The 23,090-nt window shown below is 40.3% G+C and overlaps 2 protein-coding genes across 8 annotated transcripts in view; one reads left to right on the top strand and one right to left on the bottom strand.

Moving 5' to 3' along the window:
• LOC136487131 (uncharacterized) overlaps positions 1 to 23,090 on the bottom strand; it is a 162,101-nt gene that overhangs the window by 34,286 nt on the left and 104,725 nt on the right. The window lies entirely within an intron of this gene.
• LOC136487250 (putative leucine-rich repeat receptor-like serine/threonine-protein kinase At2g19230) lies at positions 1,989 to 22,860 on the top strand. Its single transcript, XM_066484378.1, has 10 exons — positions 1,989 to 2,177; positions 2,260 to 2,361; positions 17,981 to 18,098; positions 18,357 to 18,936; positions 19,023 to 19,513; positions 20,237 to 20,375; positions 20,514 to 20,585; positions 21,865 to 21,936; positions 22,019 to 22,099; positions 22,776 to 22,860. Exons 1-10 carry the CDS (start codon positions 1,989 to 1,991, stop codon positions 22,858 to 22,860), a joined length of 1,929 nt encoding a protein of 642 aa, XP_066340475.1.

Below are 23,090 nucleotides of genomic sequence, written 5' to 3'. Positions count from 1 at the left end.
TTGTATTTTGATCATGAGGCCATTACTTTAGGCTCAGATTGGGATGATGTAGTTGCAAACCCTGTTGCATCCTTGCCTAGATTGATCAGCCCATCCAAAGGTTAGACAAGGCAGAGAAACAATAAGGCAGCAGATGATGAAGGCCCTGAAGATGCACATGATAGCTCAAGTGATGATAGTGATTTTGATGATAGTGATTATGACTTAGAGGATGATGATGACCTTTTTGTTGACAATGTTGATGAACATGTGACAGATGAAGGTGTTGCCAAAGGGAGGAAGATAGCTAAGGGAACCAAGAGGGTAGCAGGAAGGACCAGTACTGGAACTTCAGTAGTTGCTCATGATGATGATGAAAATGAGGAGTCAACTTATGATGATAGGCTAGAATTACCTCAGTCTAATGGTGAATGTGAACCAGCATTCAAATTCAAGTCATTCAAACCAAAGGACATGGCCCACCTAGTGTTTAAGGTGGGTATGATGTTTGACACTATTGAGATGCTAAGGAAGGCTATAACTGAATACAGTCTTAGGAATAGAGTGGATATCAAGATTCCTAGGAATGAACAGAAAAGGCTTCAAGCTAACTGTTCAGAAGGATGTCCTTGGTTCCTTTATGCATCATATGATAAGAGGGCTAATGGCATGATGATCAAGACTTATACTGGGAAACACAGTTGCCAGAAGCAATGGGTCTTGAAGAGATGCACATCTACTTGGCTTGCTGAGAAATACATTGAGACATTCAGAGCAGACCAAAAAATGTCACTGTCCAACTTTTCTAGGACAGTGCAGAAGGAGTAGAATCTTACTCCATCAAGGACCAAGCTTGCTAGAGCTAGAAGGTTGGCTATGAAAAAGGTGCTGGGAGATGAAGAGGTACAATATCACATGCTTTGGGATTATGCACATGAGTTGAGGAAGACCAATCCTTACAGCACCTTCTACCTTAACCTAGATGGCAACATATTCAAGTCACTGTATGTGTCTCTGGGTGCTTGCAAAAGGGGGTTTCTTAGAGGATGTAGACCTCTTATTTGTTTGGATGGGTGCCATTTGAAGACCAAGTATGGTGGTATAATGCTTACTACAGTTGGAATTTATCCTAATGATTGCATCTTCCCTATTGCTTTTGGTGTAGTTGAGGTGGAATGTTTAGATTCTTGGAGATGGTTCTTGACAACACTAAAGCAGGATTTAGGGATTGAGAACACATACCCCTAGACACTAATGACTGACAAGCAGAAGGTGAGGAATCTTCCATTCATTGTAGTCCAAGTTATGTTAAATCTATGAACTTATGACAACTGTGTGTGATTGTTGTATACTTATGACAATCTATGTACTTGAATTTTGCAGGGCCTAATTAAAGCTGTGGGTGAAGTATTTCCAGAGTTTGAGCATAGATTTTGTGTTAGACACATGTACTCCAACTTTCAACAGCACTTCAAAGGTGAGAACTTGAAAAAACAACTCTGGGCATGTGCAAGATCTAGTACTGTAGTTCAGTGGACAAAAAACATGGACAAACTTAGGGTGCTAGATGAGAAGGCTTATAAGTGGGTTGAGAAAATGCCCCCTAACACATGGTCTAGATCTTTTTTTAGTACTTACAGCAAGTGTGACATCCTATTGAATAACAGTTGTGAGGTTTTCAACAAATTCATCCTAGATGCTAGAGAAATGCCTGTGTTGAGTATGATAGAGCAAATTAAGAATCTCATGTCATCTCATGTCTTAGGCATGAAAGAATTCCTACAGAATCAATGGTCCATGACTGTTACAGTTATGCAAGGTTCCTTGTAGCATATGGTCCTAAGATCATGCCATGTAGTGATAAGACCACCTAGGAGAAGGTATCTACACCTAAGGTTCTACCTCCCAAGTATGAGAAAAAGGTGGGTAGGCCTTCAAAGAATAGAAGGAAACTACCAATAGAAATAGAAACTGCTACAGGAAGTAAATTGTCAAAACATGGAGTGGCTATGACATACAGCTACTGTGGAGACAAAGGCCACAATAAGAAGGGCTGTCAGCTTAGGAAAGCAGGACTGATGCCCAAAAAACAGCCAGAGACCAATGCTGAAGAAGAAGAAATAAGACAGTCAGATCAAGGGGAAGCAATGCCAAGTAATATGCATGAAGAAGACATGTATGATTATGCAAGGGCTCAGGTACTTGCAGTGCTACAAATTTGTCTCATTTCACTACCATGCAACAAATTTGTCTCATTTCACTGACATTATTCTGTTGCAGACTGTGTACCATTTTGTAGATGGGAGTCAGCCACCATGGTCTCATATTACAGAAGGAAGTGTAGAGGTAATAGAGACAATGATTTCACATCTGGACCAAGAGGTATGTACAGAACATCATGGCTGTCACTATTTTCCTTTGCATTTCACAACATGACTATAGAATTGTACTAGTACACACAGGTTGCAACATCAAACGTCCAACCTCAACCTCTACCTGACTCAACCTTCATCATGTCAAACCTGCCTGCTGCAAGACCTCTAGCACCATCTACTGCTACCAAGAAAGGAAGAGCTGTAGTAGGAAAGCGCAAGGTGCCTATAAATCCCAAGGAGATACCTTAGGTTGCAAAGAAGCCAGGGAAGAAGACTACTCCAACAGAAAAAACTTGTGTGTAAATATGTGATGTAGCACCCAAAACAATGTGATGTAACACTTGGATGCTGATATAATTTTGGTACTAGAGTAACTTAGTGGTGGTGGCACCGGTACACACAGGTGGTGATAGATGCTTTTGATTGACTGGTGGTGATACCAGTTACGCACAGATGACATGCTTTTGGTTCTGTAAGATGAAAGTGCTACTGTTGGTGACTTGGTTGCCATGAATGCTGCTTGTGAACTTTTTCAATGCAATGTCAAGCTCAGTTGGTGTCAAATATTTCCTGTGTCCACAATGTCTGTTAAAATTTTGCCTGAGTTCACATTGCCTGCCAAATATTTCTGTCAGCCTCAAAGATTACTGGGTTCACAATTTGTGTCAAATATTTCAAGATCAATGGCATGATACTAACTGCCATTCCATTGCATCATGCTAAGTCTCATACCCAGGTTTGTGGACCTAGAGTGCATTTAACTCTTTATTTATTTGCAAGACAAATACATGTAGAGAATACATGCTAAGTCTCATACCCAGGTCTTGATGCTGCCGCTGCATGTAGTCATTGCACTTGTTTGAAGTACCTTTACTCTCCCGTTGCCACTTGGTCAGCTTCTGTGACACCCGGGGAGCACGAGCCCTGTTCGCTTGGCTTATAAGCGCTTTTTTAGCCAACAAATATTATTTTTCTCTCATAACAAATCAGCCAACAGTACTTTCAGTCATGGCTTATCAGCCAAGCGAACAGGCCTTTCGTTGCACTCTGGACGTGGATGCATTTAAAGATGCCCGTGATTCATGAGAGTGCGGAGTGCATGATCCTTGATGCCTACGTTTGGCAAGTGAGGGACAGAGAGAATACACATGTGAATCCATCTTGCATTAGTAGCTCGTATTGTTTCCATACAACACATGCACTAACACACCATGGTGGAACAATGAAAAAAAAACAAAAACCTGAACATTATGGGAATCATAAAAGAATTGAAAAACATTAGCGGAGCAAATTTTGTTGAACACATAAAAAAGTAACATGGACCAAAATCAAAAAGGAAGAAAAAATTAAGCCTAACACAACCATACCAACTATTTCAACATAAACATCAGCATAAGCTAAATTTTAGCATAAGTGAATAGGGCGCATATTTGTTTTATGGGAAGAACTAACAAAGCATAGGTCATGTAGCACCTGGTTTTAAAGACAAAATCAGATACACACCATACATGTGCCCAGAAATTCAATTCACACATATAGTTACAAATGAAGGGGTAATATCAAAGACAATGCCTTTATTACATAGCGCATAAATATTTGTTACAAAAGACATAGCCTTACTTTATAGTATATACTAAACTCTATTCTTCTAGCGAAGCCTCCAACACCACAGGAATCATAAACTGGTTGATCACAAGCCTAACACCTCTTAGAAAACTCCACTGAAGAACCTCCATCTGATATCCATTCGGGATTTTGCCAAAGTATTGAAATAAAATAAGCGTAAGCTACTACCACTTAGCAAGCATAACATGAGGGGATGTAGGCTCAAATGGCTTGACACGGCTAAACTGTGGTAAGCACTTTTAGTTGGTCATATTTTATTATTAATCATAAGTTTCTAAGTTATGCTTCGGCTCCCGAATATGAATAATTAGAGATATCAGCAATTTAATCATAACCCAAAACGTCCAAGTAACCAACTATTCAGTTAGGATCTAGGCCGCTCGTGTTCGTGAGCACGGCTGATATACCAGTTTTACACTCTGCAGAGGTTGTACACTTTCACCATGAGTCGTGTTACCCATATGCTCGGGTTAATTACTCCCAAACCACTTCCAAGGTGGGCAGGCAGGGTACACTATGAAGCTTTTCCCCAGTCGTTCTAATAAGGAGCAGCCGCTAAGGATTCCATCTTCCAAATGTTATGGAGCCATCTCCAGAAATGGCACTAATACTCGTAGCATAGTACACACCCTGGGGATGAGACCCATACCTAGCCTGGTATGCCCCTCTTGCCCTTTCGGTAAACTGCTACAAACTAGAAAGAGCAAGGTACTGGACTAAGACCAGAGCCATGTGGTCCTCATGGTTGTACTGTAAGTGATTCCATCTTCCAAGTGTTATGGGGTCCTCTCCAAAAATGGCACTAATACTCATAGCATAGTACACACCCTGGGGATGAGACCCATACCTAGCCTGGTATGCCCCTCTTGCCCTTTCGGTAAACTGCTACAAACTAGAAAGAGCAAGGTACTGGACTAAGACCAGAGCCATGTGGTCGTTATGGTTGTACTGTAAGTCCTGGGTTGCCACTTAAAGATGAGTTCTTATGGAGAGAAACTAGAGCACCCTAGGAAAAGGCCCAATGCTCTAGCCCCCTTGTTCCATGTTGCTAAAAAACATCTTTTAATACGAAGTTGCATATATCTTTTATTGTATTCTTTAATCAATATTAGTTGGAGCAAACTGAGCATACTACCCACATGCACAACCCATAGGTAAATCAAGGACAAGATAAGCAATATCAAGGTAAATAGACTCCAAGCGGTTCATCAACATATGCATATGAATTGAGATTGCATTAAAGTGAATAGGTAACAAGGAGCCTCATATTATACTTGCCTTAATTCAAAGTATCGCTGCTGGTCTTGATCTTCAAAGAGTTGCTCCAGATCACCAACACAAAACTCACTGTCAACTCGAGATCAAACAGCACCACACAGGCATCCATACATACATGCATAGCAAACAGATATAAGCTAATTAGAACAATACACCAAACAGTAGAAATAGAAGTTAAAAAGGTTTTAAAACTGTTCTACGCAAAGCTACGAACACGCAGACGCGATAATCACTCAAATCAGAGTTAAAACGGACAAGTTATGAATTAAATAAGATTTCTTTTTGTAAAATAATAAATTAAAGCTAACCTCGATTTTAAAAGTTGAAAACATACTCAACAGTAGTATAAACACGTAGATTATGGAATTACAAACCTAACGCAAGTTGAACGGATCAAATTCTCCTATTTTAAAATATTGCAATTTTTAGGGTGTTACAATTCTACCCCCCCTTAAAATGAATCTCATCCTCGAGATTCGGACAGTGCTTACTCAAAAAGCTGCGGGTATGTTTTTCTCAAATCCTCTTCTCTTTCCCAAGTAGCCTCATCTTCAGTATACCGATTCCATTGAACCTTACACATCCTTATAACTCATCTCCTTGTAACTCTTTCTGCTGTCTCCAAAATTTTTACCAGAAATTCCTCATAGGTGAGATCTTCCTTAACTATAAGCTCCTCTAATAGAATCTACTCCTCAGGTACACGCAAACACTTCTTTAATTGAGACACATGAAACACATCATGTACACCTGACAAGCTCCCAGGCAATTCCAACTGATAAGCTACTTCTCCACGTCTCTCCAAAATCTTGAAAGGTCCAATATACCTTGGAGCTAACTTTCCTTTCATATTAAATCTTCTCACACTTCTCATAGGTGACACTTTTAGGTAAACATAATCCCCTATTTCAAAAACCAATTCCCTTCTCTGAGTGTTAGCATAACTCTTCTGTCTAGACTGTGCCACCCTTAAGTTTTCCCTGATAGTCTGCACTTGCCTTTCAGCATCCTTGAGGATCTTAGGTCCAAACACTTGACTTTCTCCGGTCTGATTCCAGAACAATGGAGTTCTGCACTTTCTACCATATAGTGCCTCGAATGGTGCCATCTTGAGACTCTTTTGGTAACTGTTGTTGTAGAAGAACTTAGCGTAACACAAACTCTTATCCCAACTTGTACCATATTGCAAAGCACAAGCTCTCAATATATCCTCTAAGATCTGATTGGTTCTCTCTATTTGTCCATCAGTTTGTGGATGATAAGCTGAGCAGAAGTTCAACTTAGTGTCCATAGATTCATGCAATTTCTTCCAAAAGTGTGATGTAAACTGAGTACCTCTATCTGACACAATCTTCTTAGGAACTCCATGCAAACATACTATCCATTACATGTATAATTCTACCAACTTTGCACCCGTATAAGTAGTCTTGACCGGTATGAAGTGAGCAACCTTAGTCAATCGATCTACTATTACCCAAATTGAGTCATAACCACTTTGAGTGCGTGGTAATCCAACAATGAAATCCATACCAACTTCTTCCCACTTCCACTCAGGTATCTTCATAGGTTGAAGTAAACCTGCTGGCCTTTGATGTTCTGCCATAACTCGCGGACATGTGTCACATATTGCTACATACTCGGCCACGTCTCTTTTCAAACCATACCACCAGTACTTCTCCTTTAGATCTAGGTACATCTTAGTACTACCTGGATGGATAGAGTATGCTGAGTCATGAGCTTCTCTTAGAATCATCTCTCGAATGGACTTTATCTCTTATCTCTAGCACACATATTCTCTTTTCGAACCACACTGTTCCCTAATCATCCAATCGAAAACCCGGTGCTTTACCAATTGTGATAAGTTCTGCGATCTCTTTGATTTTCTCATCGTCTAACTGACCCTTGCGGATCTCTTGTTCAAGTGTAGGTTCCACTTCCAATTCCATCGCATTAGCAACTATTCCCAAATTAAGATGCTTGAATTCAACACATAACTCCTTGGGTAACTATGTCACTAGAGCTACATTAACATATCTCCTTCAGCTCAGAGCATTAGCTACAACATTTGCCTTGCCAGGGTGATAGTGTACCTCAAGATCATAGTCTTGATTAGCTCTAACCAACGACGTTGCCTCAAGTTCAAATCTGACTGAGTGAAAATATACTTCAAACTCTTGTGATCTGTATAAATGTCACACTTATGTCCAACAAGATAATGTCTCCAAATGTTCAATGCATGAACCACAGCTGCTAACTCCATATCATGGGTGGGATAATTTAGTTCATGCTTCTTTAGTTGTCTAGATGCATAAGCCACTACTCGTCCTTCTTGCATAAGAACACAACCCAAATCAGGTCGAGATGCATCACAGTAGATGGAGAAACTCTTGTTTAGATCTGGTAGTACCAGCACTGGAGCTGTAGTCAACCTTTTCTTTACCTCTTCAAAACTAGCTTGGCATTGCTCAGTCCATACGAACTTAGCATTCTTCTCAAGTAGAGATGTCATAGGCTTGGCAATCTTAGAAAAACCTTCAATGAACCTCCGATAATATCTGGCCATTCCTAGGAAACTCCAGACTTCACTTACATCCTGAGGCGAATTTCAACTCAACACATCACTAACCTTCTTGGGATCCACAGCTACTCCACCATTAGAGATAACATGCCCAAGAAAAGAGACTTCCTTCAGCCAGAACTCGCACTTGCTTAACTTAGCATACAGTTGATGTTCTCTAAGTTTCTGTAGGACTAATCTCAGATGCTCTTCATGTTCTGCTTCTATTTTGGAGAAGACTAGAATATCATCAATGAAGACCACAACAAACTTGTCGAGATATTCCATAAACACCTTATTCATCATATACATGAAGTATGCAGGGGCATTAGTCAATCCAAAAGACATAACCGTGTACTCATAAAATTCATACCGAGTAGTAAAGGCAGTCTTGGGAATGTCCGAAGAACGAATCATCAACTGATGATAACCAGAGTGAAGATCAATCTTGAAGAACACACAAGCACCTCGTAATTGATCAAATAGATCATCAATTCTAGGCAAAGGATACTTGTTCTTGATGGTTACCTCATGAAGAGAGCGATAATCCAAGCACATCCTCTGTGTACCATCTTTCTTATCAACAAATATTCATAAATCGATTATTTTATATTTAATTAGTGTAAATCGATTAGGTGTAAGTTTTATATTTAATTAGTGTAAATCGATTATTCATAAATGAGAATAGTCAAAATTTATCGATTATTCATAAATGAGAATAGTCAAAAAAAATTGTGGTGCCCAGAGGTACAATGTATTCATGGTTTTGAAGTTAGAAAAGGACTGTCTCAGCTCACTCGATATGATGAAAACTATGCAGTCAAGTAGGTAAGTTAGAGAATGGCTAACAATAAATGATCCTAACAAAAATATTTTCACTGCAATTGGTAATACAAGAAAAGGAAATATTTGTCCTCCACTTGTACTTCAGATAACATGATTGCCGGTTGCTTATATAAATCTATAGTGTTCCCCATTTTAAGAACATTGAGCCCCACACACTTCAAGCATCCAGCAAAGTGTAGACTAGAGGAACGATCCAAAGGGTTGGAAAAGTCTGCTAGGTATGATTGGGATTTCGAGGCATACAGGAAATAGAAAACACCAGGCCCTCTTGATCGAAATCATTGATGGAACATCAAGAAAAGAACACCTTTGGCTTCAGGAGGTCATCACCACCTCGTGGTGGTGGGATTGGGAACCTGGCAGCGGACAACACCAACGCCTCCATTTTGACGACATGCTGAGGGAAGAACACTATATGCCTTCGGTGTCCAAACGTCAATGTCGCCATGCGGTGGCGGCGATACCTGTGCTCCCATCCACATATCCTCTGGCAAGGAAACCCGAAATGCATGTTCCTACCACTCCTTCCATGCAGCTAACCTTTTAGGAATACTAGATTTAAGAAGAAAGGCACCTGCATGGTGTGTTGGAATGGGAGGCCAAAGGAAAGTGGACACGACACGATGAAGATGTTCGAGATAATCCTACTCATGGGCCATTGGTGTTCGGCTCTTTTTTGTTTGTCTATATCATTTTTTTGCTCTTTTTTGTCTGTCTGTATGTCTTAAGATTTCAAAGGGAACCAAATAAAACATATAGACAAACAAAAAAGAGCCAAAAAATGATCTGATAACTCTTTGAATAATTTTGACTATTCTCATTTATGAATAATCGATTTACACTAACTAAATATAAAACTTACACCTAACTAGAAATAGTAAAATGCGGTTCAATACAATGTAATATGTTCCTATTAAAGAAATAAATTGTAACGCCCCATAGTCCAAACAGCTCAGATCCCACTCTGCACGCTGAGCAAACCACACCTACCACCATCCCACTTACGCTTTCGTCCTCGCTTCGCGTAAAAGGATTAACCCGGGGATGGTGGGATGGACTCTAGAAGCCTTATATGTTGGTCTGTCCTATCTTTAACAACCAAGGTGAGACTAAACTCTCCATAATATCTCATTAACTTGCATATGGGCCACTATGGGCCAAATTCCAAACTGGGTCGGATATCACATACACCCCCCTCAAAGGAACCGACGTCCTCGTCGGCCCAACACACCCACAACCGGGAAAACGATGACCAAGAACATTCCCTCTTAGCACACACAACCGTGCGCCCAGTGCCGGCACATGTTCCATGCCGTGCACCCCGCAGGGCCTACACGCGCAATGAACCCCATGTCTGTGCCCCTGGCCCGCACACGCCCGTGGCCGCGAAGGTCGGCTCTGATACCATTTGTAATGCCCCAGAGTCCAAACGGCTCAGAACCCACTCTGCACGCTGAGCTGACACCTACCACCATCCCACTTACGCTTTTGTCCTCGCTTCGTGTAAAAGGATTAACCCGGGGATGGTGGGATGGACTCTAGAAGCCTTATATGTTGGTATGTCCCACCTTTAACAACCAAGGTGGGACAAAACTCTTCATAATATCTCATTAACATGCACATGGGCCACTATGGACAAAATTCCAAACTAGGCTGGATGTCACATACACCCCCCTCAAAGGAACCGACGTCCTCATCGGCCCAACACACCCACAACCAGGCAAACGATGACCAGGAACGTTCCCTCTTAGCACACACAACCGTGCCCCCAGTGCCGGCACATGTGCCACGCTGTACACCCCGCAGGGCCTACACGCGCAATGAACACCATGTCCGTGCCCCTGGCCCACACACGCCCGTGGCCGTGAAGGTCGGCTCTGATACCATTTGTAACGCCCCAGAGTCCAAACGGCTCAGATCCCACTCTGCACGCTGAGCGAACCACACCTACCACCATCCCACTTATGCTTTCGTCCTCGCTTCGCGTAAAAGGATTAACCCGAGGATGGTGGGATGGACTCTAGAAGCCTTATATGTTGGTCTGTCCCACCTTTAACAACCAAGGTGGGACTAAACTCTCCACAATATCTCATTAACTTGCATATGAGCCACTATGGGCCAAATTCCAAACTGGGTCAGATGTCACATACACCCCCCTCAAAGGAACCGACGTCCTCGTCGGCCCAACACACCCACAACTGGGCAAACAATGACCAGGAACGTTCCCTCTTAGCACACGCAACCGTGCACCCAGTGCCGGCACATGTGCCATGCCGTGCACCCCGCAGGGCCTACATGTGCAATGAACCCCATGTTCGTGCCCCTGGCCCGCACACGCCCGTGGCCGCGAAGGTCGGCTCTGATACCATTCATAACGCCCCAGAGTCCAAACGGCTTAGATCCCACCCTAGACGCTGAGTGAACCACACTTACCACCTGCTGACTATAGGACGCAAGCCTAGTAGAAACTAGTTGATCTAAGGTTTAGAAGTTGCTACAAAAACCCTTGATCTATGAACCTTGATATTTTCTTCTCTACTATATCTCTACCTTTGCTATTCATCTCTATCTTGGTGCTTATTTTAAAGTCTTTGTTCTCATCTCCACTCCTTGATTTGATATGCTTTTAGAACCATCCCTCATCACCATCTTGCGTAATCTGAAGATAAGTCTTAGGATTGTTACCCCTAGCATAATGAGGATGATAGTATCGCAAGTTGAGTTAATGATTGAATTGTATATCTTTATTACTTGTTGAATTGTCATTATGCTTATGATTGTTTTGCATCTTTGTAATGATTGCAATGATCTTGTTGGGTGTTCCCACAATTTCATTTAGCTTATAGGCTTAAGGTATAAGGATTAATGAAATAAATAGTCGGGTCTTTGTTTTCTTTTGTTTTCCCTATCCTGTCTTTTTGGAGCAGTTTGCACTGATCAGCTTATATCTCTAATCTTGGATGACAAAAAATCATGAGGAAATTCGGTACAATAGTAGACTTCAATATCTTTCTCTGAGCGCAAGAATCACCTTGATAGCTATTTTGGTTATGGAGATACGAAAATCACAAGGCGATGCATCTGTGCTGTTTGGAATCTGGAACAGTTTCTGTTGTGCACTATTTTCGAGCACCTAAACTGCAGAATTTGGAAAAGTGTTCTACAAGTAAGTTGTGTAAAATTTTATAATCTTTCCAGCGGTATAAGCTACAACTTCATTGGGTTAACAGAACGGGAGTTACAACTGTTTTACGGCACTGCTGTTTTTCTACTCGCGAGGAATTCCAGATTTTTGTTTTTGCCCATACACGAGAGTATCATTGAGATGTCCGAATGACGTCATATTAGTTAGCTCATCTAAAAGAATGTGCAAGCTATGCTTGGTGTCTCCTAGTTAATCTTTTCTTAAGGGGGGTAGCCAAGTTGAAGAATTTATAAGATGAAGTATCCTACGTTCTAGTTTGCGCAGCAGAAGCGTGGTGGTACCCAAAGAATGTGAGAGAAACTTAGAGTCTCAATGAAGTTTGATTAAAGGTTCAAGGGAGGTTTAACCAAGATCATCAGGATATTGATAATGCTACCAGAGAAATTTTAAGTTAGTTTGGATCAAGAGACCTCAGCTAAGTGTTTGAAGGAGTTCAAGAAGATGTTGAAGTAAAACCTAAGAATTAGCTTTGCCAGATCAGGACAAGAGCCTTATATCCACTAGGATGCACTTTGTCAGGGTGTGGAATGTGTCCTTATACGAGAATAAAAGAAGTGGCTTGTTCATTAAGTCAATTAAGGAAGCGTGAGATGAACTACCTAACATGTTATCTGGAGTTATCTATTATGGAGCATGGAAGTAATATCTCCTTGGAAGAAAAAGTGACTTATAGGAGGGTCACAAGAACCTACGGGACATCTTTATTAAGTTGGTCTTGAGCTTGTGTTATTCTTGTTGGAATGAAATGGATTATGACTTAGAAAAGTGCTATCACTTGGAGAAGAAAAAGTCATGGCCAATGCCCTTAGCAAAGGAGAATTGTGCTAAGAAGGTTCGGGTGACACCAAGGATTAAGAATTGTAATCTAAGTTCGAGCGACTTGACTGGAATCATTAATGTTTTGAAGATTGGTAGTAGAATTCCCTTCTGACCAAGAGAATTATCAGGCTTTGTTGGAAGGTGTATATCTTAAGGCAGAGAATTGGTATTATAGGAAAGATGGCCTAGTGATTGGAGTTACCTGAGTATCGTTTGGAGTAACTATCAGAACATTGGAATCAGTTTAGCAAGATACTTGGAGTAAGGTCAATAGGTATGCAAAAGTAAAGTGGGATCATTATCAAGACGATGGAACTATACGAGAAAGTAAAGAAAAATACAAAGACAAAGTATCCCTATCTCCTAGTCGACGTCTTTCGAATCTCGGGGACGAGATTCATCTTAAGGGGGTAGAATTGTAACACCTTAAAATTTGCCTCTTTTGAAAATAGGTACAAAATGATTAATTTCTGAATTTTGTGCTCATAAAATATAGGAAAATAAAATTTTTCATTTAATTAAAATTCATCATAAGGTTTAACAACGTGTTTGTGCATACATGTTGGTGCATTTGTTTCTTTGAATGGTGTGGATTTGATTCAAATTGAACATATTCCACAATGCTTTTGGAGTTGGCTTTGAGGTAAAAGAAAAGAAAATTAGGAAAATAAAAGAATTTAAAAAAAGTTATAAAATTTATTTTTTAAAGTCTACCAAAATTGTTCATTTTGAATTGAATTGAAAAGTGTATTTTAAATCATTTTTATACTTGATTCAGTTCATCTTTGAATTTGTTTTGAATTAAGAAAAGAAAAGGATTTGGAAAAAGAAAAGAAGAAAATTCTCCCTTTCTCTTATTAGGCCCAAGTGGCCCGTTTCTCTTTTTCTTCCCACCGGCCCAGCGTTCTCCCCTCTCCTCCCTGCTCGGGCCGAAGCCCAGGTTGCCCTGCCTCTTCCCTCAGCCGTCCTGCTTCTGTTTTTTTCGCGTTCGGTCCAACCTCCCTTCATTCCTCCCCCTTGGCCCGGCTCTCTGTCTTTCCCCGCTTCTCCACGTGGCCTAGCAGCGCTGCCCTACGGCCCACCCCGCGTGCTGGCCCAATCCGCGCAGACACCGCCCGCTCTCCTTTCTTCCTCAGTCACCGACCGCCCGGGCCCGCCCATCAGTTCTGCCTCCTACCTCGGCTCGTCGTCGAAACGGACTCGCGCGAGTGTCCTTGTTCGCCCCGGCCTCGCCGTTTGTCGTGCGCCCCACGCGAAGCGCCCTATAAAATGAAGCCCCGATGCCGCACGCCGCCCCTATCCCCTAATCCTAGCGCATAGACGCCTCGCCCTAGCCCTAGCCGCGCTGTGCAACCCTAGCTTGCCATCGTCACACGCGTCCCCGTCGCCTCGCCGCTCCACCGACGCTCCTAGCTGCTCACCGGCCTTCGTACCATGGTAAGGATGCTGTAGGTACCAGTAATTTCCACCTTCTCTTTTCCTATCCCACTGTTCACGCTAGTCGGAGCTTCGTCGGACACTCGAGCCGCAAGATCATGCACGCCGCCATCTCCGTCGTGTCCCGACCTCAACCAATACCCCCATCAAGTTCACTGTTTTCCCCTCTGTCTTACCGTACTATTCGTTGAATTAATTGAGCCCGAAAATCACCGTTTTGGTTAACGCCGGTGACCTCCTCTGTCTTCCGGCAATGGCACCGCCATCGGCTACAGCGCCGGTCACCCCTCCCCCTCTCAATCAATTTTAGCTGTCCGTTTTTAGATCTGTGGCCCAGATTAGAAGATACCCTTTCACTAGTATTTTTATTAAAGAGCCCCTCGGTTTCTTCCAATTAGAACCCGCGGTCCATTGCGTATTTCACAGCTTACGCTTTCTTCTTTTAAAAGCGTATTTCATTTAGTTGACTTCAAAATTACGTTTTCACTTATTTACATATTTGCCACTGATTTTGTTTTAGCCATAACTTCTCCGTTTTAACTCCGATTTAATCCGTTCAAATTGCGTTAGGTTCATAATTTCATAATCTACATGTTCATACTACTATTAAATATGTTTTAAACTTTTAAAATTCGAGGTTAGATTTAATCTATTATTTTAATAAAGGGAATCTTGTTTAAATCCTATCTTCTACGTTTTAACTCTGTTTTAGCCCATTCAAGTTGCGTTAGGTTCATAGCAACGAGATCTACGTGTTAGTGACAATATTTATCATGTCACTAATACTGAAATTTCATGGTTTAAATCATATCTTGAATAACAATTATGCAACTGGATTTTATAAATAAAATATGATTTGTTTCACTTTAGTTTTATAATTCAAATCTAAAATTTGACTTAATTCAATTTATAGTATTTATAAAATATCTTATATATGTTTTTATATAATTAAAACACATGAAGCTAATAGTTTTATAAGTAGATCTTTCGGTAGATGTATCTTCTTTACCATAGCTCCGATTAGCGTGCTCTTCGCGTCTGTGTGTTCGCAGTGAGACATTCGTTTTACAAACTCTTTATCTTGATTTTATGATTGGTGTACTATTCTGATTTAGTTCTATTATTTGCTTCGTGTATGATTGTATGGATGCTTGTGTGGTGCTTTATGATTTCGTCCAATCGGTGAGATATACGTGGTGATCAAGAAGAAGAAGAAGAACGTTGGAGATTAAAGCTTAACGAAGGATCGGTGTTTAAGGCAAGTATAGCATGGGACCATCCTTGTTACCTATTCACCTTTAATCATTTAATTCATACTGTATGTGTCTACCTTGACCGCTACTAAGGATTTTCTAGTACTTTGTATCATGTGCCTTGTTACCTTTGGGGTATTGCATTGGGTAGTATGATGCTAGTGCTCAACTACAACCATGATCTTGTAACTTGACTAATGGTATATGCAATAAACATTAAAAGATATTTTTAGCAACATGGAACAAGGGGGCTAGAGCATTGGGCTATTTTATGGTGCTCTAGATTCCTCTCCCTAAGGACTTATCTGTAAGTGATCATTCGGGACTTACAGTACAACTGTGAGGGCTATATGGCTCTGGCTTTAGCTCAGTATGAGGACCTTTTCTACCTTGTTAGTGGTTACCTTTATGGCGCAAGAGGTGTGTGTTCCGGATTGGATATAGTGCGGCCTCTGTTCGTTAGTGTATAGGTTGCACGTTATTGTGCCTGTCGGAAGGGGAGCTCTACATTCACAGGCCACAGAAACCTAGCGGCCCTAACTTGTTAGACGAACATTTGAAAGGCTTCATAGTGAACTCTGCCGACCTTCCTTGGTAGTGGGTCAAGAGGCTGATCACCTCGGGCGAAAGGATAAATCACGACTCACAGTGAAAGTGTACATCCTCTGCAGAGTGTAAAACTGGTATATCAGCCGTGCTCACGGTCACGAGCGGCATTGGAACCCTTACGGAATAGATGATGAACACTGATGATACTGATGATAAAGATGCCCACTAATGATTACCATTTATGCTATTCATTATTCATGTTTACCTGATCATATGTTTATATGAGCTTGTGATAAACTTGTTGCTACTCAATTGCTAAAATTATGACAATTAAAAGCTAATCGCAGTTAAAATAGTGTAAGCCTTTTGAACCTCATGAACCGCATGTTATATTTGTTGAGTACGACATGTACTTACGCTTGTTTTACTTTTTTTAAATCTTTGGATAAAAATCCCGGATGGGTACCAGATTGCTAGAGTTTAGAGGAATTAGGTTTGTGATCAACCAGTCAGTTGTCCCTGTGGAATTGGAGTCTTCACCCGAAGATCGGAGTTGTCTTTCCGCTGTTTGCTATCTAAGGTTATATTTTCTATACTAAGTACGTTATTTATTGAGCATTGTCTTTCGATATTACCCTTATTTATAGCTATATGTGAGATTTAACTTCCTGAACTCGCGTATTTGATTTTGTTCTTAAAACCAAATGCTACATAAATCTGTATAAGGACGAGGTGACGTGATAGTGACGCATCCGCACATGCATGCATGCCGAGCTAGTGGCTAGCCAGTGGTCTTGGGACAGCAAAAAAAAACAGCCTTGCTGCAACATTACTAGGTAGCTGCACACATGCATGGCTAGCTAGTGGCTAGCCGGTGGTCTTGGTCTTGGGACAGCAAAAAACGAGGCGCACAGCATGCACATCTCTGGTCACAAAACAGAGTAGGAGTACTAGTACACCGCAGCACACAGCACCGCCCGCAAAATTGAGCCGCCCGACCGCCATGCACACCATCTCCACCCTCTCCACTGTCTCACAGCTCTGCAGCGCCCCGTCCAGTCCCGTCCCGTGTCGGAGGGGAGCGCGGCATGGTGTGTGAGCCCCGTGATCGGACGGCCTAAAAAATCGAGTGACACAAGCGACAGAATTGCCATATTATTTCTATAGAAGCATGGGCCATCCGTCTCTCCATGTCCAAGGTGGCCGCGCCATGCGCCGTGGTGCGGCGGCACCGCGCCAAGATCGGTGGCGTGGCAGACCCTGCCACGTCACCAGTCAGCAGCCCCGGTCGTCGCCACGTCATCCTCCTGTCGCGCTACCATGCATAGTGCGACACAGGCGTTTCGCCGCGCCATGGCAATAGGCGCGGCCAAAAGTGTTAGTTTGAAGAAAAAAACAATGTTAGATTTAAAATTAGTTTAAAAAGTGTTTAAAAAATCACGGTTGATGTAAAATTCTTCAGAGCCGTTTTACACCCTATTTTTCTTGTGAAATGGTAGAAAATCAGGACTTTGATCGTAGCAGGTCATCCTTGTGATGAATGATATATATATATATATATATATATATATATATATATATATATATATATATATATATTATATATATATATATATATATATATATCTATATATATATATATATATATATATATATATATATATATATATATATATATATATATATATATATATATATATATGACAGTAGATGGCGACCGCAACACAGATTAAACTGAAACCACCACCCGTCTGGCATTATATTGCTTTGATTCGGTCTCACCGCATTATAGGTGGAGCCTGGTCAATTAGCCAAATGTGAGCAAAACATTGTTCTAGTTGCATCTCATAGCTTCGTTTCATTGGTGCCGAATCGAGGATGGTGCAGAAACGAGGTCATAGCCTAGGTTTGCACGTCGCATTGTAACCGCTAGATTTGGATTCACTTGGTTCATGGCGTCAAGAACAATGGCATGAGTTGCTACAAATGGCATGCCCCTGCTGGTGCTGGGTGTGGGTTATTGCGCTCTCACTTCAGTTTCTGCTGGGCGACACAGGAAGAAATGTTGTCAAGAGATCGTCTTGGTTGTGTATGGACGGCCAAGATTGTCTTGCTATTCTCTTTGTCGAGTTTGAGCTTCATTGCCGTTAATCATGCCCAGCTTGATAATCACGGTAAGCAGTGTGAAGCTCTGTCCTCTGGTGTTAATTTCCATTGTTATATAATCTTGAAAAAGGTTCTCTCTTTTTACCATGTACACTTATATCTAGTATATCAAGAAATGGAGAAATGAAGAATTTATAATGTCAAATCAGAGCATAGGGATCGATTTATTAATTTCTGTTACAGGCTTATTACACACTTAAGACAGCTACATTGTGACGCTTACATTCTTACTAAGAAAACATGTCTCTCTCTTGGTTTTTTGGTAGGCTTTATAAGCATTGACTGTGGATATACTGAAAGTCCGAAGTACACAGATGACAAGACAGGCATAACATATGTGGCAGATTTGGGTTTCACAGACGCAGGGTTGATCCACCCTGTTGACCCGGAGAACATGCAGCCTGATCTTGCTGCTAGGTACAAGAACATACGCTACTTCCCCAACGGGACACGCAATTGCTACACGATAAGGTCCCTAACACCTGGTGCCAAGTACCTAGTGAGGGCTATCTTTGGCTATGGGAACTATGATACACTAAACAAGCTCCCTATATTTGATCTCTATCTTGGGGTCAACTACTGGACCACAGTGAGGATCGTCAATTCAAGTACAGCATACGTATCTGAGACGATCTCTGTGTCCCCTGCTAACTACTTGCAAGTCTGTTTGGTCAACAAAGGGTCTGGAACTCCTTTCATTGCCGGGCTTGACTTGAGGTTTCTGCAGCCAAATCTTTATCCCAATTCCACTGAGACGCAATCTCTAGTTTTGCTCAGTTATTTCCGTACCACCGTTAGTTTTGGGTTTAATCGCTACCACTTTGGAACTGACCTTCGTCACATTAGGTAAGCTTATACAACTTCTCTTTAACCTATGTTATAGACAAAGCTTTTAACAGAGTTCAATATAATGTTTGTTTTTGGTTTGTAAGGTTCCCAGATGACCGCTATGACAGGATATGGCAGAGGTATGAAGAAGTTCCTACCTGGACAATAGTGCCTGATGCTATCAGTGGGAACGTCACGAACGCTCCAAATGACACCTATGATGCACCATCTGCAGTAATGCGTAGTGTATCCACTTTGGTGAATTCATCAACAATGGATCTATATTGGAATTTGGATGGATCTATGAGTGTTGATTTCAATGATAAGTACTTCGTTGTGCTCTATTTTGCTGAGGTGGAGACTTTACAGCAGAACGAGTTTCGGCAGTTCGATGTGCTACTGGATAATACCACATTAGCTAATGGTTTCAGGCCAGAGCAAATGACGACTACAGTTCTTACAGGCACTGTGCAAGGATCAGGAAGTCATAGCATATCCCTTGTGCCAGCTTTAAACTCCAAGCCACCATTGATTAGCGGGATGGAGATATTCTTGGTTCGACCCCTGAATGAATCTGCCACTGACTCTGGAGATGGTATATCCTTATCTACTAGAACTGATATATTTTTCTCCCTTGGGTATCCACATCATAATTAGTTATTAAGATGCAAACAAACTTGCTAATAATACAGGTATAATGAGAAGTTTGTTTGTCATTGCTACACAAAGAACTTATACACTTGGAGTAAATACTTGTAAACATTACACTCTGCGCTTAACTCCTAAATACTTTAGCTCTCACCCTGCTATGGAGAAGTATAAGCCACTGTAGGTAGCTTCTTAGTCCCATAAGCCACTTTGTCTGATTGAAAATCACGTTTACATGTATAATTTTGATGGTAACAATCTATTAGCCATTGGCCGCCAAGATTGACTCTATTTTTTCAAATAGATTACTAAGATTAGTTATAGGAGCTAGATACTTTGGTATAATGATCACAAGGACTATAAAAACGATAACAAACAATTGTTTTTTTTTTGGTATGCATTGAAGTGAAAGTACTGTTGCTGTAATTTGTATGTAAACATTATGTTTACCATTTTCTAGCCAGTGTATGAACTAAAATGAGTCAATCAAGGGATATTAGTAAGTCCAATAAACCATTATCTTATGAATATTACCATCTAGTATTTTGGATAACTGTGCATCTAAACTGGTTTCAGCATGCATGCATTTTCTTGTTCAATTATAAGCGCTTGACTAAACTTTTGATGTTCTTGATGACCTTTTTCAATGTTTTTATTCTCTCTTAATTAGCAACTGCAATGATGACCATCCAGACAAAGTTTTCCGTTAAGAGAAACTGGGCAGGAGATCCCTGTTCCCCCATAGCTTTTGCGTGGGTTGGCTTGAACTGTAGCTACACTCCCAGTGCTCCATCGAGAATAACTGCCTTGTAAGTTCTAAACGAACAATTTCACTTGATTCATATGCTTTAAAGTATCATGCAGAGTTATTACATGGAAACTTAATAGAGGAAAAGAAAAAAAATGGGGACTTCAAATTTTTGTGATTGGTTTAACATTCCCTGCAGATATATGTCATCTAGCGGATTAATCGGTGAAATTGATCCATCCTTCGGTCAACTAACATTGCTCCAGCACTTGTATGTCCTTTACAGTTTCAAAATTTGTCCCAGAACAGCGATTTATTGAATTGTATATTTAGGCCTTGTTTAGTTGGCGAATTTTTTTGGGAAATGGTACTATAGCACTTTTGTTGTTATTTGGCAATTAGTGTCCAATAATAGTCTAATTAGGCTTAAAAGATTCGTCTCGTGAATTTCGTCTAAACTGTGTAATTAGTTTTATTTTTTATTTATATTTAATGCTTCATGCATGCGTCCAAAGATTCGATGTGACGGGAAATCTTGAAAAATTTTGCAAAATTTTGGGAACTAAACAGGCACTTAGTCATTGAAAATTAGCTCTTGTTGACAGTGGATTTCAACACATATATATTTGATATTAAAAGATAATGAATAGATTGCTTTTTCTTCATTGAGGAGCACATGTGTTTTTAGATCATTCAATTGTATCAGGTCTTATATTATCTTTTGTATGTTTATTTAAACTCCCATATTGAACCTGCTCAATTTTGCTATTATATTTGATACTAAAAGATAATTTAAACAGCAACTTTCACTCTTTTCTCCCAAAGAAAATATTCAATTACTTTGACAGAAATGAGAAGCCATTTTCCTATGTTTATTTTTAAACTCTTAAACTGAACTAAGTTTTTTATTTTTTTCTACTATATTTAACATAAAAATACTTTGTATTGCAACTATGAAGCTTTTTAAGGCCAACTTAAACTCTTAAATGCATGAGGGTGCAAAAAGATAGTTGATTTCATTTTTTTATGTATGAGTAGTGAGAAAATAGGTATAAGTGGATTTTTGGATTAACCTTTATGTAATGGAAGTGGCTAGAAATTCTTAAATAATGGTTATGTTGGTAACGGAGAAACATGTATAAGGGTTTCTAGGCTAATACACTGGTAGTTGTTGATAATTCATCATGTAAGGGGTTACTTCTCTTTCATCATATTAACATGATAATTTCTAGATCTTGCGAATTAACATGTAGGCTTCATTTATTATACAAATAACCAGGATAATAAATTACTGTTAAAGCCTAGGGAACTGGAAGATCACAGGGAAAAACACAGCCTCAGTATGCCCTACTTTTGCCATGTTTCATGAGATGATCATGTCATCTATCTATTTTGCGCATGTTGGATATACCATATATAGGTGTAAGCTTCTACTTGTCCAAATTGGTGGCAATGATATTCAAGTATTCCGATGTCCAAAAGTTTCTACTGAAAATACCTACTTCAGCACTTGTTTTTGAGTGTTTCATTTTGCTTTTTGTGATTTCCAGGGATCTGTCTCACAACAATCTGACTGGACCAATACCTGATTTTCTAGGTCAACTGCCATCACTTTCATTTCTGTAAGCTTTCCTGCTGATCGACCTGCATACTGTAATACTGCTCAAACTCCTTTTTTCATGTTTACTTTCTCGTGTTTTGTAGGGATTTGTCCAGCAACAACCTCCGTGGTTCAATACCTAATAATCTGCTACAAAGATCTCAGATAGGAGTGCTGACACTAAGGTTCATACGGTTGCACCTGCTTGCCAATTATCTTTTGTATTGTATCACTTTATGGAATCTGTTAATAGCACTTAATATATCACTAGCTTACAAAAAAGAATGTGCATGGTTTCCAAATCCCATTATATGTATATCATTTGATTCATATGTTTCTTAAACTATATATACCATTATTAGCCTAGCCCCCTGATGCAGTCTAATTTATTTTATATATATATATATATATATATATATATTTATTGTTGTACTGCCAGGGATAATGTTTATTTATACGACATGTATGATGGAAAATAAGAGAGTGAGAGGGCTGTTTTACTGAAAAGAGGCCACTTAGTAATTTAATCTCTCCATTTACTGCTTAAGTCTGCCGGAACTGTAGTTTAGCCTTCCCCTCAATTGCATACTTGATTCTATATATATATGAAACTATGGATGATGAGGGGTCTCGTGTTCATAAATTTCAATATTGATCAGTAGCTAATACATGTATATTACATATTCTAATAATAGCCAGGCTAACTATCATATAGTATTCGTTTCAAAAAAAAATCATATAGTGAAGTCAGGACTCTATAACACAGGATCTTTGCAGCAATTGGTGAACACGTTTTTATCACTTCATTCTAGTCCAGCTATTTATATACAATCTTTCACAAATTAATATTGTGTTTGCTAGGGTTGACAACAATCCAAACCTATGTACAAATCATACTTGTGACCCCATTCGAAGCCCACAATGTCTGAGGTTGCGGAGGGATTAAGGGAGAGCCTGCAACTGGAGACCTTGTCACACTCCAAGAGGAGTGGTTCAATTGGGACCAATGGTTCAGCGCTCACTGAAACTGAATCTGTTGGTGCGCTGGAGTCAGAACAGATTGAAGAAACTCTACCCCGGTGACATTGCAGCTGAATCACCCACATCTTTATGTACTGATGTTTATGTACTATATGCAATCTTTTTCTGCTCACGGAAATACATAACTGTGACTTT

The sequence above is a fragment of the Miscanthus floridulus genome, chromosome 10 (assembly GCF_019320115.1).
Source record: "Miscanthus floridulus cultivar M001 chromosome 10, ASM1932011v1, whole genome shotgun sequence".
Classification (NCBI taxonomy): Eukaryota; Viridiplantae; Streptophyta; class Magnoliopsida; order Poales; family Poaceae; genus Miscanthus; species Miscanthus floridulus.
This window is presented reverse-complemented; position numbering and strand designations above follow the sequence as displayed.